Raw genomic sequence first — 16340 nt, 5'->3', positions numbered from 1 at the left:
ACAGACTTTTCCGGATGCTGTCAACCAAACTCCCCCCTCCCCGCATCAGGAGACGCTTTCTCCACTCCTTCCATCTTCCAGTGTACAGCAATGCTGCCCACAGAGCTTCTAATTGAAAGCAGTCTGGGTCGTGAACAACACATGCTTCCCTTACAAATGTGCAAAATGGGGAGCCTGGCCCCACGAAGGGAGAGAAGCCGGCTTCTTGGCTTCTGTCACAGTATAATTAGAAATTTTTCTTGAGACTCTCACACAGCTTGGTTTTCAAAAATAAACACTGCTGACACATCTCAAAAGAAAAAGTATATTAAGAACTCATATTTCCAGGTAAGAGCTCACTCCCCCTGCACTTTCCCCTGCGCTGGGTGACTAAATCTGTTTCTTTCATCGTTCATGCCCAGGAGGAGGCAAGGTAAAGTATTTGGGAATGGGGGGCGGGGAGGAGGTAGGTTCCCAAGAAAATCCCCTCGGGCTTACCTTCTCCAGCTTTTCTTGGAGCTCTTGAATTTTGAGCTGCTGCTCAGCATTGATCTATAATTAAAATCCCAGGAAATAAAACAAAAGGCAAATCGTTATTAAGGTCTTGCTACATTTACTGCAGTCCTATTTTCTTGAGGTTCCTGTGGGGTCTTTTTGTTTTGTTTCCCTGTACCTACTAATGGAGAGGAAAAACAAGTGGCCTATCAACAAAGACCAAATGTCCCAGAGCAAACCTCCAGCATACAAAATGGCAAAAAGAGAATCAAAGTTGCCCAGTGCCTTAAAGGCAAAGAGAATTTTCACATGCATTTTATTAAGAGTCTGGGTTTTTTGTTACTGTGAGCAGACATGACAAAAAAATGACGTCTTTTATCCCTTTAGAACCACAGCTGAAGCTAAAAGTGGTCACCCAGAGGTTGACCATCAAAATAAACCTGGAAGAAAGTTCTCTATTCATTACAAGAGAATTCTTTCCGATGACTGGCCACTGAAAGTAACCTCTAAAAGATTATCTACCAAAACAGCAACATCAATAATGGAAAATACCTTCTCCAGTTTGGAATATTCTCCCACTTCAGGCTTCCCTTGATCCTTCGCCTGTAATTTAAAAGATATGACATAACAGGGAGTCTCAAGAATATAAAGTCTTACAGACAACAGTACCTCCTGTACTTTCTTACGTCTCAGTGATCAAAGTAATGATAATGATGATGATGATGACGACAACAAAATATCTTCTGTAAAGACCAGGACTTCCCAACGTATCCCATTATTCCTACACGTAGACTCATCAGGCTAGTACTCCCTTTAGTCTTGCTAGATCATCTCTGATTCTACCCCAACACCCTCCTGGTGGGTGGCTGCTACCTTCATCAGTTTATGCTGACTTTCTGTCGCTTTCCGCTTGAACTCTTCGGCGGCGAGCCTGGACTCTCTCAGCTCCGATTCATAGAGGTCACTCCGTCTTCTTGCCGAAACCAGGTCCTCTTCCAACTGGTTCATCATTAACCTCATTTCTTCCACTTGAGCCTGGTACTCCTAAAGGGCGGGCCATGGAAGAAAGGTGAACTTGAGAACTACTAAAAGAAAAGACAGGCAGTGAAGACGGACAGACATCGGCCACAGAGGGAAGACAAAAACTGTAGAGAGGTTGGCAGAGAACAGATCTAGAGAGAAGGTGAGCAGACAGATGGGCAAAAGGGAGAGGCGTGGGAGGGTGAGGAGGGAGAAGAGAGTATTAAATCTTTAAACTGTCTTAAAGTAGAACATGTATCACTAGTAACACCATTTGGAACACATGTGCCTATAATTAAGATCCTTTGAGCAAATAATACCACAAGCAAGCACAGAACCTTAAGGCATCTGCAACACGAGAGAGCTGAAAGGGATGTTCTTTAAACAACTGGAACAAACTGCTTATGTGTAGCTTTCTTCCAAGGGTAATCGTTTCTATAGATTTGTCCTTTAGAAGTCATGTGCTCCTAACGTAATTAGATATGGTACTAGTTTTAAAATTAACCTTTCAGATTGCTCAAGAGGGTAATTGGAAATCTCAGTGGAAAGAATCTTGGAAGGTGAAACTCATCATGTCAGTTTCTCACCATTAATTTTTCTGGGCCCAACTGAATGAAGAACTTAACATTGCTCTTGAAATACAAGTCACCCTGAAATTTGCAAGAGTCAGAAAACACTGACTCTGGTCAGAATAACTTGTGAGAGAGATTCCAAAGAAAGAATCATCTTGTTCCCTCTAACAAACCCTTTCAAGTGATCCAGACAGCCTGACCTTTTTCAAAATGCATTTCTAAAATCAAAACAGAACATCTGAATTGAGGCTTTTCAAAATTGGATTTACCAGAAGAAATGGACAGTTTTGAAAACTTTTGGACAAAGTATGAAAATCATCTTTATTAGCAAAATCAAAACTTTTATATATAAGAATTATGAATGAGCACTTTTGCAATCCAAGATGCCTTGGGGTGGGGGTAGGCAGAATATAAAATGAAAGAACAAGGAATTGAATCAGATTGTCTTTGACATTCACTATATACAGTGAACATCTCTAAGATCCGTTCTCCCAAGCAATAATTGAAGAGGTATCAATTGAGCAAGGATATGTATGTTTTAAATAATAAGGTATAAAGTAGACCTCTCAGCCTATTTTAATAGGCGATCTCCCCAGTGCACACTAAAAGGAGAGGTGATGTCCTATGAAAATTGGGGAGTTCTCATGCAAGCACACCTCTAACTATATCATTGGTAGAGGGGAAATGAAGAAGCAGCAAGCCCTGAGTGAAGCAGTCTTATTTCATTTTACTGAAAACTATACTGTCACTGAAGGTCAAGCCTAGACGTCATGGGGCTCCAGGTTTCTGGATGGTGCACACTGAGTGGGTGATGTGGGGTTATATAGCCAAAGGCCTTTATAACCTGCTCACAATTATCTGAACTCACGGAATGGAACATGAGCCAATTATGTAAAACGATACATTTTTCCTTGGGTTTTTCCAGACCCCTGGATGCATTCTGATTATCATGGCTCTGAGTACTGTGCCTTCCTGGACCCCCTTCTCCCGAAAAAGAAATAACAATTTTTAAAAGTATATTTTATTACTGTGTTCATATAAAGACAAAAACATGATTATCTATGAAAAGTTTCTTTGACCTAAAAGCTCAATTTTTTTTCTTCTAAATAAAAAAATTTAAATATTTTATGGGCAACTATAAATACCATCAGTCCTACCCCACAGTCACAAACACCAAACTGTGGAGGAAGCTGAGTTGGGAGAAAATCTTGGGCATCTTATCCCCAAGCTCCCTTTTCTTTTCCTTTTTTGTTAATCCTCACCCAAGGAGATGTCTCCATCAATTTTTAGAGAGTGGAAGGGAGGGGGAGAGACAGAGAGAGAGAAACATCAATGTGAGAAAAACACATCGATTGGTTGCCTCCCATATACACCCTGACCAGGGCCGGGGAGCATGCCTGCAACTGAGGTCTGTGCCCTTGACCAGAATCGAACCCGGGACCCAAGCTCCCTTTTCTTTCTTGAACTTGTTAGTGAGAAAGGGATGTAATGTTTGTGTTTTGTCGACAGCAAGGACAGAGCAGCTGTTCATCCCCCCAACATCTCTTTCCTGAGCCGTCAGCACCCAGGGGAAAGAAGGCAAGAATCAGGCAACATCTCCGTCAGCTCTCTGAGCTCTTGGGGCACTCAGCCTGCTCAAGCATCGACGAGAATTCTACCTCATTTGTTGAGCCGCTGTTATTATGCTGCAGACTTCAAGGCAATCTCATAAATCCAACAGCTAATGCCTGCTGCAGGGAGAACCTGAGGGAAGGTCATCAGGTCTGTCTCCAAGGGCAGCTGAGAGCGGTCCTGTCTCAGCATGGGCGGAACTGCAGGTGGGAGCTGAGCGGGATCAGAATGGGGACCACGGACAACTCCCGCGGCCTGCCGAAGGTAAGTGTTCCGGAGGGAGCTTCCGAATTTTGTGGGAAGGAAGTCAGACGCGGTCCTACTCAGTGAGAAGCATCTTCCATGTTTCCTGAGCTTCTGCTTCCCTTCCTGAGGCGAGGGGACGGCGGGGGGTCAGCGATTGCTGGTAAAGGTGCATGAATCAAACCACCACGGGAGACTCGGGTGTTATTTTAAACCAAGTCCAAATACTCTATAGGGGGTGGCTAAGTAGAAGCAAAATATTAATAAAATAAAGAGCCGTATAGAAATTAGCTTTTGAGATCAAGAGCAGGGGAAAACTGCCAAACCTAAGAGGAACCACCGTGCTGCAAACCAATTACAGACAGTCCTCGGGTTACGTGGGACTCAACGTACGTTGTTTCGTGGTTACGTCGCCATCTCCCATTTATTAAAAAAAAAAAAAGTTCCATCATTTCGACGTATGTACATATGTGCTTCATGGTTTTTATTATTTATTTACCACAAGTAAAGGTCAGGAATTGTTATCTTTCTTTTAAATTTTTTTACTGTTTCACTTCATTACTGCTGTGTATGTGCTCCATGTGAGTGACATAGGTGCTTATGTAGGTGGGTTCCGACTTGAAAATCACGTTATGTCACGCCATGGGAACGGATCTCTGAGGTAACCACTAGGAGTTTGCTGAAAGCAGGAAATGCTTTTCCTTTTTTGGTCAATCCTCACCTGAGGATATTTTTCCATTGATTTTTTTAGAGACAATGGAAGGGAGAGGGAGAGACAGAGAGAGAAAAACATCAATAAGAGAGAGACACATCAACAGGTTGCCTCCCACATGTGCCCCAATCAGGGCCAGAGCTTACAACTGAGGTACATGCCCTTGACTGGAATTGAACCTGGGACTCTTCAGTCCACAGGCCGACACTCTAGCCACTGCGCCAAAGTGGTCAGGGCATGGGAAATGCTTTTTCCTGGACTGCAAACATCCTCCTCTCACAAAACGTCCCCAAAGTCACTTTAATAAACCCTTTTTCTGGTGAGAAGTAAAATCAGACAGCAAGAAGTGTTCTTCCCCCACTAGAACTTTTAGCAGTCATTAAATCTAAAACTCCACATCATGCCAACTGCGATATGAATCACAAAAGACATTGCTTTGAATTCAACCACCTTTCAAAATGTTCTGTTAATTCTGTTTCTGTGGAATTTCATGGACACCAGCTGCTCCCTCTGGTGGCCAAATATAGCTTTAATTTCCCCAGGATGTCAACCAAGAGCAAATTTCCAAACACATTGAACTAATGGGAGAAAAAGAACCCCACCTCTTGAAACTTTTAGAATGAAAAACCATTTTGGTAAAAGGGGCAATGAGTCACCTGTCAAAGCAGTTCTTTCAAACTGAGTGGCCTGGAAAAGCTCTAAGATCAGCATGTTCAGACACCTGCTAACCAGATTGCTCCGCTTCCTATGCATGTTTACTTACAACAGTTTTATCAAGCAAGAGGATAGAAACCAATCATTTTTAAATATTAAGGTGATTGGATTATACCAACAACACCCCCCAAACAATCATTCTTTCTTTAAAGAACAGTGAATGGATCCGATCATTTGCAGAAGTTTCTTATATTTAGCACCACCCAGATGGCTAAGTTGGTGCTACCCAGAGACAAAAATGTTCATTTCCATCCGTGTTTACATTGGGTTTTCTGAAGTGAATGAGAGTTGCCTGGCAGCTGATAATTCAGTTCTCCAATTGCTCATTACCATCTCTTCATGAAAGTTTCTATTTACAGTTTCTTCAAAGGACAGAAAAAAATCTATGCTAAAAAGGAAACAATGAAGCAAAAAAAAAAAAAAAAGAACAATCTCCAAAGAAAACCCTTTTGAAGGGGGCGGGGGGAGTGGGCTTTTTAAAGGTCTCGGTGCTCTTTTCTGAATACACAGATGTAGCTTTCTGCACTCAGATTTGCTGTGTTAATCTCACTCAGTCTTACCTCTTCTTCTAGATCAGTGGTCGGCAAACTGCGGCTCGCGAGCTACATGAGGCTCTTTGGCCCCTTGAGTGTGGCCACGAAGTTTCAATCGCACTGTACGTGCGCACCCGCACGTGGTATTTTGTGGAAGAGCCACACTCAAGAGGCCGCAGTTTGCCGACCACTGTTCTAGACTATTTCTTTACATTTTACTTATATAGTAAGTTTTACTTACTATGAATTATTCTGGCTTCTCTCAAAAACTTAAAAGTGAAACTAAAAAGCTATAAAAACCTTTAATTTCTTTTTAATGATCTAAAGCAGAGGTTGGCAAACTCTTCCTGTAAAAGGCTAGATAGTAAGCAATTTCAGCTTTGCAGGCCATATGGTCTTTGTCACAACTCCCCTCCGCCACTGGAGCAGGAGTAACAGATATGGGCAATACGTAAGGGAATGCGCATGGCTGTCCACAAAAACCTTATTATGGACACCGAACTTGGACTTCCACAGACTTTGCATGTGCCATGAAATATTACTCTTCTTTTGATTTTTTTCCACAATTATTTACAAATGCAAAAGCCATTCTTAGCTTATGGTCATGGAAAACAGGTGGTGGGCCAGACTTGCCCCAGAGGCCACAGCTGTCCTGCCTGTGCTCTAAACCTAAACTTCTAATAGAAAAGAGCAGCCATTATGGGCACAGATTTCAAAGGAGCTACAACCAAACACTCTACAGTTTATATAAATATGGGGTAGCTGGAGGGGGGGTTAAAGAGAAACCAAAGGACTTATATGCATGCATATTAGCATAACCAATGGACATAGACACCGGAATGGTGGGGGCTTGCCCGGGCTAGGAAGGGATGGGGAGGGAGGGAATCAATTGGGGAAAAAGGAGACATATGTAAAACTTTAGACAATAAAAAAATAAAATAAAATAAAAAGATTTAACCCTAATGTAAAAAAATAAAGTTTCCAAATGACCTACATCTCTCCCCCTTTCTCTTTCCTTCTCTCCGCCTCTCAAACACCCCTCCCTGAATGAGAGGTCGGAGCCGCCGCCCTGCTCCCGGGCAGGCAGTCATACCTGCTCTTTGATTTCCTGGAGCTTCCGGCTCTGCTCTCTGATATCATGGAGAAGCTGCAGTGCTTTGTCATCCTCCTGGGACACCTCCATCCGTGCTTGCTCCAAACTTCGCTTTAAGCTCTGCAGAAAGCAAAAATTTTAATAGGGATGCCCTGCGGAGCCTGCTCTGTTTGAAAAGATTCATTAAGGGAGCTGCAAGCTGCTTCGCAGACAGCAAGACGGTGTCAGGTGATGGACCAGAGTCGACAACTTCCAGTTGGCTGCTGATTCCAGTTTTCATCCTGTAAAGACCCCTGGGTTCAAGAAAGATCATCTCAATCCTGTGACCTTATGATCCAGCCAAGCTACAGCAAACTGTCTCCTACCACCTTCTCCCTGTCCCAGCACATACTTACTTGCATGTTTAGGACTAAACACTAATAAGATCCCTTAGCTGTTACAACCACCACTGGGATAGTCACAGAGTCTTGTCTGTAATATCAGTTATTCAAGGACATGCTAGTATATAACTCTTTCAAAGTAGCAATGACTTCATTCTCTGCCCTATTGTCCCTTGAGACTCCAAGTAGTCTATTTCCATCTCCTGGCTTACGTCTCCTGGATACCTTTCATCCATAAGGTTCCCTCAGTGCTTCAGTGGCACTGAAATATATATCTGAAATACATAGCTGAATAACTTCACCCACCACTGAAAGGCAGCCAGATCTGGAATGGAAACATAGCAGTTACTCTTAATTAGCCACGTCCTATAGATCTCTCCCTCGTGAGAGAAGGTGGGGGAAAGGAAACTTGAAAAATGTGTGATTCAATTTTTTAAGACTGTTTAACTGGGCACATTAAAAAAACACCTGGATGAAAAATTTAACGAGACAATGGAGAAGACAGTCTACTCTTGTGATGGAAAGGGGAAAAAAAAGCCACATGGTAAATAATGACAGAGGGTCTGGGTTTTAAAGGCTGAGTTTTCTTGTTGCTACGCCAGTTGCAGGCAATGAAAAATTGATTTCAGGCAGATTCAAAAGACATTTTCTTGTGCTTATTTGCGAGTTGGTTCCCGAGGCTGATCGTGTCAGACATGGTGTCGGTTTAGACCAGAGAGGTTGGGATGGGTGAAGTCAGGACCCTTGGTGACTTGCTGCAATGATAACTACGCCCATCTCCAAGCTCTGCGGCCTGCCTGGACTTCCTGGGGTCCAGTCTCATTTCTCTCTGGGACCTCTCGCCAGGCTCACACTGCTCTGCAAATCACAATGCTTGCTTTTGTAAGCTCCCTTTCTCTACTCTCTGCCATTGGCTGTGATGTGCCTCATGGAGCTGTCATGAAACAGGATGAGACACACACAACAGGAAGTGCCACCTCCAAGGGAAGGGGACTTGGGGAAGGCTCACACTGCATTCTGTGATGTAGGTAGCAAGGTCCTGCTCCAGGAGGGATCTCTGAGTCTCAGAGGCCTTCAGCTCCACCTCCTTCTGACTAAGCACAGCCTCCACCTCTGACACTCTCCGATGTAACCGGGTCATTTCCTGCTCCATCTGAAATAAACACATCGACAGGTTATAAAGGCCCCTGGAGGTTCGTTGGGGGCTATCACATCTCAAGTGGCCTCCAAAACCACCTGGTGGTCTGGGCTGGCACTATCTCGCCAAAGGTTGGGATGGAAATACCATTGTTTCTTCGCCCAGGAGCGCACAGTTCTTCGTAAGGATAGTCACCAATGCTAAGTCACTCCTCTCATTCAAGTCTCGGTTCACACTTGGTCACTCCTCTAACCCAGTGAGCAAGAAAGCCACAATCATCACTTTTCACCTGTTTGCTTTTTTGGTTTGGTTTGGTTTTTGCAGACGTCACTTTAATGTTACCCCAAATCCATCTTGATCCCCCCCATCTCCTTGCAAAGATCTAGAGGACAATCCAGGACAGGGCAAGGAGATATGTATTCGTCTGCACTCTTAGGAGTCCCAGGCAAGCAGTGACTTTTATGAGCTTCCAGAAAGCTGCCCCTGGGCAGGTACAGTGAATGTTAAGAGACGTTGAGCATAATCAACACCGTGGCAGCAGTTACATAAGCAGGAGTTTTAAAAGACTAGGAAGAGAAACTTCGCATCACTCAGAGCAGATGGGATGCATCTCGGCCACAGGTGAGGACCCACACCACCTGCCGGAAGAAGCGGACATCTGGCTGGGTCATGCTGAGAAACAGGCCGTTTTAAATCCAGGGCCTCCTCTGGTTAAGATTTAAAGGATTTACAGCAAAGTCAAGGCCCGAATTCATCTCCCTCTGAGCTGCTGGAGGTGTGACTTCAGTGAGGGAGATAGCACCTCACTCGCTCTGTATGGATCAGGTGGCTCAGTGCCAGCAGCGGCCCCGGGCGGCTCCCTTGGCATACATTGACGGGAGGATCCTGGAGCAAGGAGAGAGGCCGGCTGTGGAAATAAATACCTTGTGACACTTGTCCTGGGAGTCTTGCAGCTCTTTGCTTTTGATGAGAAGTTTCTTTTCCATGGAGCTAGTCTTGGCAGGGGAGTCCAGGCCCGACACAACAGACCTAGACAGAAGGAAACCAATGTCAGGGTGGCAAGTGCACGGCCTGAAAGCCACACTCAGAAACGACGCATGGACGATGGAGCTTCCAGAGCTCTGTGGCCATCCTCAGGGCTTCTAATGGCATCACGGCCATGAGGCAGGAAGGTGGAAGGAAGCAAGAATTCTGGAAGCAGGCAGAGCTGGGTGTCAATTCAGTGGCCACTGAACTGAGGCAATATTCCGACTCTCTGAGCCTCGGTTTCCATGTCTATGAGGTGGAATGCTAATAAAAGGACCTACCACAGAGGAGAGTGTGAGCAGCACCCTGCCTACATGGCTTCACTCACACTCAGCAGATATGTGCTGTGCACCTACTGTGTTCCAAAAACTGTCGCAGGCACTGGAATAGCAGTAAATTAGACATCAAGGTCCCTGTCCTCCTGGAACTGACATTCCGCAGGGGGCAGAAAGAATGCATCAGGCAGACACACACAAAAAGGTTACAGATGATGACAAAGAAGGAAACAGGGTGACATGACATGAAGAGACAATGGATCCAGGGTCTGCTTTAAGCAATAGTAATCAGGGAGTGCCTCTCGGAGGAGGTGACATTTAAGCTGGGGCCTGAGGATGGGAAGGTGCAGGCCATCCAAAGCTCTGGAAGGAAAAAAGCTCTAGGGAGGAGGGATAATTGATATAGTCCTGAGGCAGAGCAGAGCTAACACAGCAAGTGCACAATAAATGTACACGGATCAAATTATTGTTTATTCCATCCCCAAGCTAGCCAGTTGGTTCTGTTTCATTTTATACAAACGGCTGAGGCTAACTATGGTAGGCTGAATAAATCCCCAGCCCCAAGAGGTCCACATCCGAATGTCCAAAACCTGTGAATCTGTTACCTGACACAGCAAAGGACACTTTGCAGATGTGATTAAGTGAAGGATTTTGAGATGGGAAGATTAATGTGGATTATTTGGTTGGGTCCAATGTAATCATAAGGATCCTTATAAAATGAAAGCAGAAGAGGGAAGGAGATATGACAACAGAATTAGGGTCAGAGTCAGAGAGAGATTTGAAGATACCACACCGCAGCTTTGAAGATGGAGGAAGGGGCCACAAGCCAGGGAATCTAGGCGGCTAGCAGAAGCTGGAAAAGGCAAGGAGACCGATTCTCTCAGAAGCTCCAGAGTGCTGTCTTGTCTACACCTTGAGGAGACATATGTTCAGACTTCTGACCTCCAGACTTCTGACCTCCAGAACTTGAAGGTAGTCAGTGTCCTGTGTTAAGCCACTAAATTTGTAGCAATTTGTTACAGCAGCTCTAGAAAGCTCATACACTTACTGGGCACTGACTACATGCCTGGTTCTGTTCTAACTCTAGACATGTTTTTACTCTTTATTCCTCACAACAACTCTGGGAGGCAGATACAATTTATTATCCTCATTTTATAGATGAGGAAATTGAGGCCCAGAGTGATTAAGCAACCTGCCAGTTACTAAATGGTTTCAGTTGGTCTCACAATAAAGAGCTGGGGCAGGGAGAATGACTTGATACACCTGATAAAACCCTTGGAAAAATATCACACAAAAAATGCAGCGTGACCTCCTGCGAGTGGGTTAGAAGGATGCTCTCGCCACAGAAAGGATATGCTTGTGTATATCACTCGCGCACTCTGCCTCATCCCTAGAAACAGCTAATTATGGGTGGAAATGACAGTCCCCTTCCAGGACAGCTTCCCACAGGGGTTGGCTCCCAGGGCACAAACACTGGGACTGGTGAAGGGCAGGGTCAGAGCAACAACGGGCAAGGCTTCTCACATAGGTAAGGACATGCAGCAGAGCCCACCGCTGTCCCACAGCCCCATCTCTGTTGCCTTGGTAACGGGATTGCAGGAGCTGGTTCTCCATAAGCATTCACTTCTTACCAGCAGGTGAAAGTTCCGCTTTCTGCCGACCCAATCTACTTCCCTGCCTGAAAGAGGTCAGTTCCCTGCAGCAACTCAGAACACCTCTCCTTGCAGCTCCCCGCCCAGTGACAGGGGTTGGCGGGAGTGACAGCTCCCTACAAACACACTACAGGGCAGCCAAGCAGGTCAACACCCAGAGCCAGGCTGCTTTGTTCAAAATCTGACTCTGCCATGCTAGCTGTGTATCCTCTCTGAGCTGCGGTTTCCTCATCCGTAAAATGGGGATAATTCTCAACCTACTTCAAAGAGTCCCTGCAGGGATTAAATGAGATAACCCAGGTAAAGCCCCAAGCACGGTGCCTGGCACATCGCGAGGGTTCAATAAATGCTGACCATTTACTAGTATCACTGTCGTTCCTGTCATCACTACCCATGCAATGTCATAAATAGCACATGCCTCGCAGGCCTAAAACAGTTGCTTGAAATAGTCAAACTCAGGGGGTTGAATTCACTCTGTGCTATTATTCACATTAAAACAAATGTTGCTTATTCATAGAAATGGGCAACGGGGACTAAAATCCAGAAATAAATCCTTTTTAAAATCTAACATTTGGCCAAAAATGTTAACTGATTTCTACGCCTCTCATTAGCCTGTTGGTACCTAAATCTAGGTACACAGACACACACACAGTTTTTCCCCCCTTTAATCTGAGATGAAATGGGTTGTTTGGCATGACTTGCTGCTTCCTTCATTCTTGTCTTCACTCTGGGGGGTGAGCTAGAGAAGAAGACCCAACCCACCCAGGAGGGAGGGCTGATCTGCAGACAGGCTGCAGGTCCTTCAGTATCAAGAACCGCCTGTCATTATGTCACACGCACTGACCTGAGTGAGAGAAGACAACACAGGACACAGCTCTCTGTGCCCAAGCACAGTGCCTGGCACTCTTTAGAGGAGTGATCACATGGGTGCATGATGATGGGATGGGAAGTGGCTCCCACAACCCGATGACACGTGGAGGGCAGGCTTAACGCTTGAAGTGCGCTGCTGTGGGTGCAAAGCTGATGGCTTGATTCACAAAACAAACAAAATCCTAATCTAGGTCACTCATTAATGGGACCCAGAATCGAGGAGATGTGTGTCCCCACTCACTGGCTCTTGCAGGAAGGAGACAAAGGGACATCCCTCCTGGTCGCCCGAGGTCTAACGCCCTCATTCTTCTAGTGCTTTGATACTTGACAAATGTTCACTGTTTAGAAGTTCTAAGTACAACAATTAAGAGCTCTTCCGAATAAAGGTGCTAAGAAAATAGTCTTTTTAAGAAATAAAAATCACATCTATAAAAAGCTATGGTGATTGTTGTCTTGTTGCCAGAATACCATCTCAATGTACTACAAATGTTAAATGTTAACTATCCTGTACCCACCAGTATAAAAGAAGTATGTACCTCTCCATTTTAATCTTTATCCAATCCTAGACATTTTTTCTTCCTGGTTTCTCCTACCTCCTTCTTCTACCACCAATGGGTTTCATGTAACCCTCCTTACGTTTTCTCCTTTGACTCTACAAGTATAAAGAGAACCGCAAAACTGCCATTCTCTAGAGCAGTGGTTCTCAACCTTCCTAATGCCGCGACCCTTTAATACAGTTCCTTATGTTGTGGTGACCCCCAACCATAAAATTATTTTCGTTGCTACTTCATAACTGTAATTTTGCTACTGTTATGAATCGTAATGTAAATATCTGATATGCAGGATGTATTTTCATTGTTACAAATTGAACATAATTAAAGCATAGTGATTAATCACAAAAACAGTGTGTAATTATATATGTGTTTTCCGATGGTTTTAGGCAACTCCTGTGAAAGGGTCGTTCGACCCCCAAAGTGGTCGAGACCCACAGGTTGAGAACCGCTGCTCTAGAGTATTTTCTCAGTTCTTTGAGATCTTGCTTCTGGGCTTGTTCTCAGTTTGGCTCAAATAAACTCTTATAAAATTTTAAATAATAAATAAACAAAATAAAAATTTTAAAAGCTCTGGTAAGAATTCTGTGATTAAACCGGCTTGTAGCAACAACCCCATAAACAATGGGATTGGAGCATGAGGCTGGAGGATAGAGGGCAAAGTTCATCGCAGCCCTCTGGACATCCCTGCACCTTAGTGTCACCTGGAGAGCCTTTGAAAAATACTGATGTTGGACAATGAAAATACCCATGTGATACTACCATGATGGACACATGTTATTATATACGTGTCCAAAGCCCTAGAATGAATGGTACAACAGCAAGAGTGAACTATGAACTCTGAGTGATAATGATGTGTCAGTGTAGGTTTTATCCATTGTAACATAGGTACCACTTTGGTGCCAGATATTGATAGCAGGGGCAAGAAGTATGTGTAAAATTTCCAAACCTTCTTCTCAATTTTGCTGTGAACCTAAAACTGCTCTTAAAAAATTAAGCCTTAAAAAAAAAGATGTCTGGGGTCCAAAAAGACCAATTAAATTAGAGACATAGAGACTAACTAGAGGCCCAGTGCATGGAATTCCTGCACAGAGGGTGGGGGTGGGGGGGTGTTCCTTAGCCCGGCATGCACCCTCTCCAATCCGGGACCCCTGGGGGATGTCCGACTGTTGGTTTAGGCCCCATCCCTGTACCAGCAGTCAGACATCCCTCTCACAATCCTGGACTACTGGCTCCTAACCGCTTGCCTGCCTACCGGCTTGATTGCCACCTAACCGCTCCCCTCATGGCCCCCAACTGCCCTCCCCTGCCGGCATCATAGCCCCCAAATGCCCTCCCCGGCCAGCCTCATGGCCCCCAACTGCCCTCCCCTGCCAGCCTCATGGCCCCTAACCGCCTCTGCCTCGGCCCCACCACTGTGGCTTTGTCTGGAAGGAAGTCAGGCAGTCGGAAGATGTCCGGTCTCCCAGTCTAATTAGCATATTACCCTTTTATTAGTATAGATAGTAGGGCCTGGGCAGTACCATTTTTATTAAGCTCCTTGGTAATTCTAATGTACACACAGCACTGAGAACCATGATGCCTGTGATTTATAACTCATAGTATGACTGTCCCCAGCTTTTGGTGCCAGGTGGCACTTTCGCCACACCATTTGATGCTGCTGCCCTTTGGTCACTTTTTGAGTGGGAACACAATTTTTAAGTTAATCGTGGTGGGCTATGAATTTCAAGACAATGCACATGTTTTAGACAATGATAAAAGGCTATTCCTTTTATATGCTCCCATTGTTAATAAGTCAACTAAAATATACCATTTTCATTAATTTCTATAAAAGAAATATACTAGAGGCAGGCACAACCTAACATATTTGTATTCCATTTATTTTTCATGGCCAATTCAATCATTAGCACCAATGATAAGCTCTGTATTTCTTGAACCAACAAATCCCCCCAATAGATATTCTGAAATATTATCTATTTTTTTCTAAGCTTTCATTAGCCATCCTTATGACTTTCAAAGCAATAGCAAATTATTGCTGACATTTGCATTATTGTAGAATTAACCATATTGTAAATCATAGCTTAGGAGGTTCGAGACAAAGCTGGCCTCAGAGCCACCAGACTGTTACCAAATAGGTCCCTGTCCTCTACAAGCAGTAACTCAGCTGGTTAAAAATTATCGTGAAATGTACCATTTCATCAAGAGTAGTATTGTTTAAAGAGCTGATGGTATTGTTGCTTTAAGGAAAGTTGGCAAAAGATCATGTAGCTGGTTGACTGATGGGCACAGAATCACAGCTAAGAAACTATCTAATCATGAAGTTCTGTTGACCCTGGAATGGGAGTCTATCTACTAATTAAAGAATTTTCTAAGAATTCTCAAACTTCGCCCTAGCTGGTTTAGCTCAGTGGATAGAGCACCAGCCTGCAGGCTGAAGGGTCCCAAGTTTGATTCCAGTCGAGGGCGCATGCCCGGGTTGCGGGCTCGATCCCCAGTAGGGGGTGTGCAGGAGGTAGCCAATCAATGATTCTCTCTCATCATTGATGTTTCTATCTCTCTCTCCCTCTCCCTTCCTCTCTGAAATCAATAAATATACATTAGGAAGATGGCTGCCAATGGGAAGGCAGACTGCAAGATAGTGTGTGAGAGAACGAAAGGAGAGGGTGTGGACGTACGGAGAGTATAAATTTGTGGGTGAGCAATAGCTATACTCCAGGGGACTGTTGGAGACTGCCGGATTGGGCTCCCCTAACCGGGCAGCCTCCACTGCTGCTGAAATCTCTCCTGGAGCAGCCGGCTCTGCCGCGGAGACCGCACCATCTTGAAAGGGAGAGTGGCTGTTATCGGAAGCATATACATCCAGGGATCCTGCAACCACGGCACCCAGGGACCAGCTACGAACCCAGGAACACCGGATCTCAAGCAGTGCAAATACGTGGACTCAGACGAGCCCTGCTCCTCCTCACGGAAAGGTCAGATTTCGCCTAGGGAAAGGTGAGGTCTGCAATCCAGGTTGGAGAGAGGAACATGCACAGGGGAAGTCTGCGCCTCACAAAGTCCGCGGCTGTTGGGGCCAGTGTGATCCACGAGTGTGGAAGGAGATCCGCAGGGCTGATGGCAGAAGGGAACTCTAAAAATCAGCCCACAGCTGGACTGGGAGCAAAAAGGCAGCCTCGAATTTTACCAGTGTGCCGGCTGCTTAGTGCCAGGGGGAAAAGGATGTGCGGGAAGAGATGTTTGGAGAATTGCATGCAGAACTGGATGGAGAGAGAGAGCTACATAACCAGACACCCGGAGAAAAGAAATCATGGGGAGACAAAGAAACAGCTCGCAAATGAAAGAAAAGGAGGCATCACCAGAAAAGGGAGTAAACAAAAAGGAGGCAAGCAATATGTCAGAGAAAGAATTCAGAGAAATGGTCATAAGGTGGCTGAAAAGAATGGAAGACAAATTCAACAATATGTGTAAGAACCAAG

At 44.8% G+C, this 16340-nt stretch overlaps 1 protein-coding gene across 4 annotated transcripts in view; it reads right to left on the bottom strand.

The window, feature by feature from the left end:
• The window catches only part of CIT (citron rho-interacting serine/threonine kinase), a 165700-nt gene that overhangs the window by 73418 nt on the left and 75942 nt on the right, over positions 1-16340 (bottom strand). For all 4 annotated transcript variants that reach the window (XM_014537689.1, XM_005863774.2, XM_014537690.1 and 1 more), the window contains exons 10-15: positions 9414-9519; positions 8362-8505; positions 6973-7092; positions 1348-1518; positions 1027-1077; positions 478-531 (exon numbers count right to left, since the gene is read on the bottom strand). In XM_014537689.1, coding sequence (XP_014393175.1) covers positions 478-531; positions 1027-1077; positions 1348-1518; positions 6973-7092; positions 8362-8505; positions 9414-9519 — 646 coding nt within the window. The remainder of the gene's footprint in view (positions 1-477; positions 532-1026; positions 1078-1347; positions 1519-6972; positions 7093-8361; positions 8506-9413; positions 9520-16340) is intronic.

This window comes from Myotis brandtii, unplaced genomic scaffold (assembly GCF_000412655.1).
Source record: "Myotis brandtii unplaced genomic scaffold, ASM41265v1 scaffold181, whole genome shotgun sequence".
NCBI classification, from domain to species: domain Eukaryota; kingdom Metazoa; phylum Chordata; class Mammalia; order Chiroptera; family Vespertilionidae; genus Myotis; species Myotis brandtii.
Note: the sequence above shows the minus strand (reverse complement) of the source record. Positions and strands in the feature narration are given on the sequence as shown.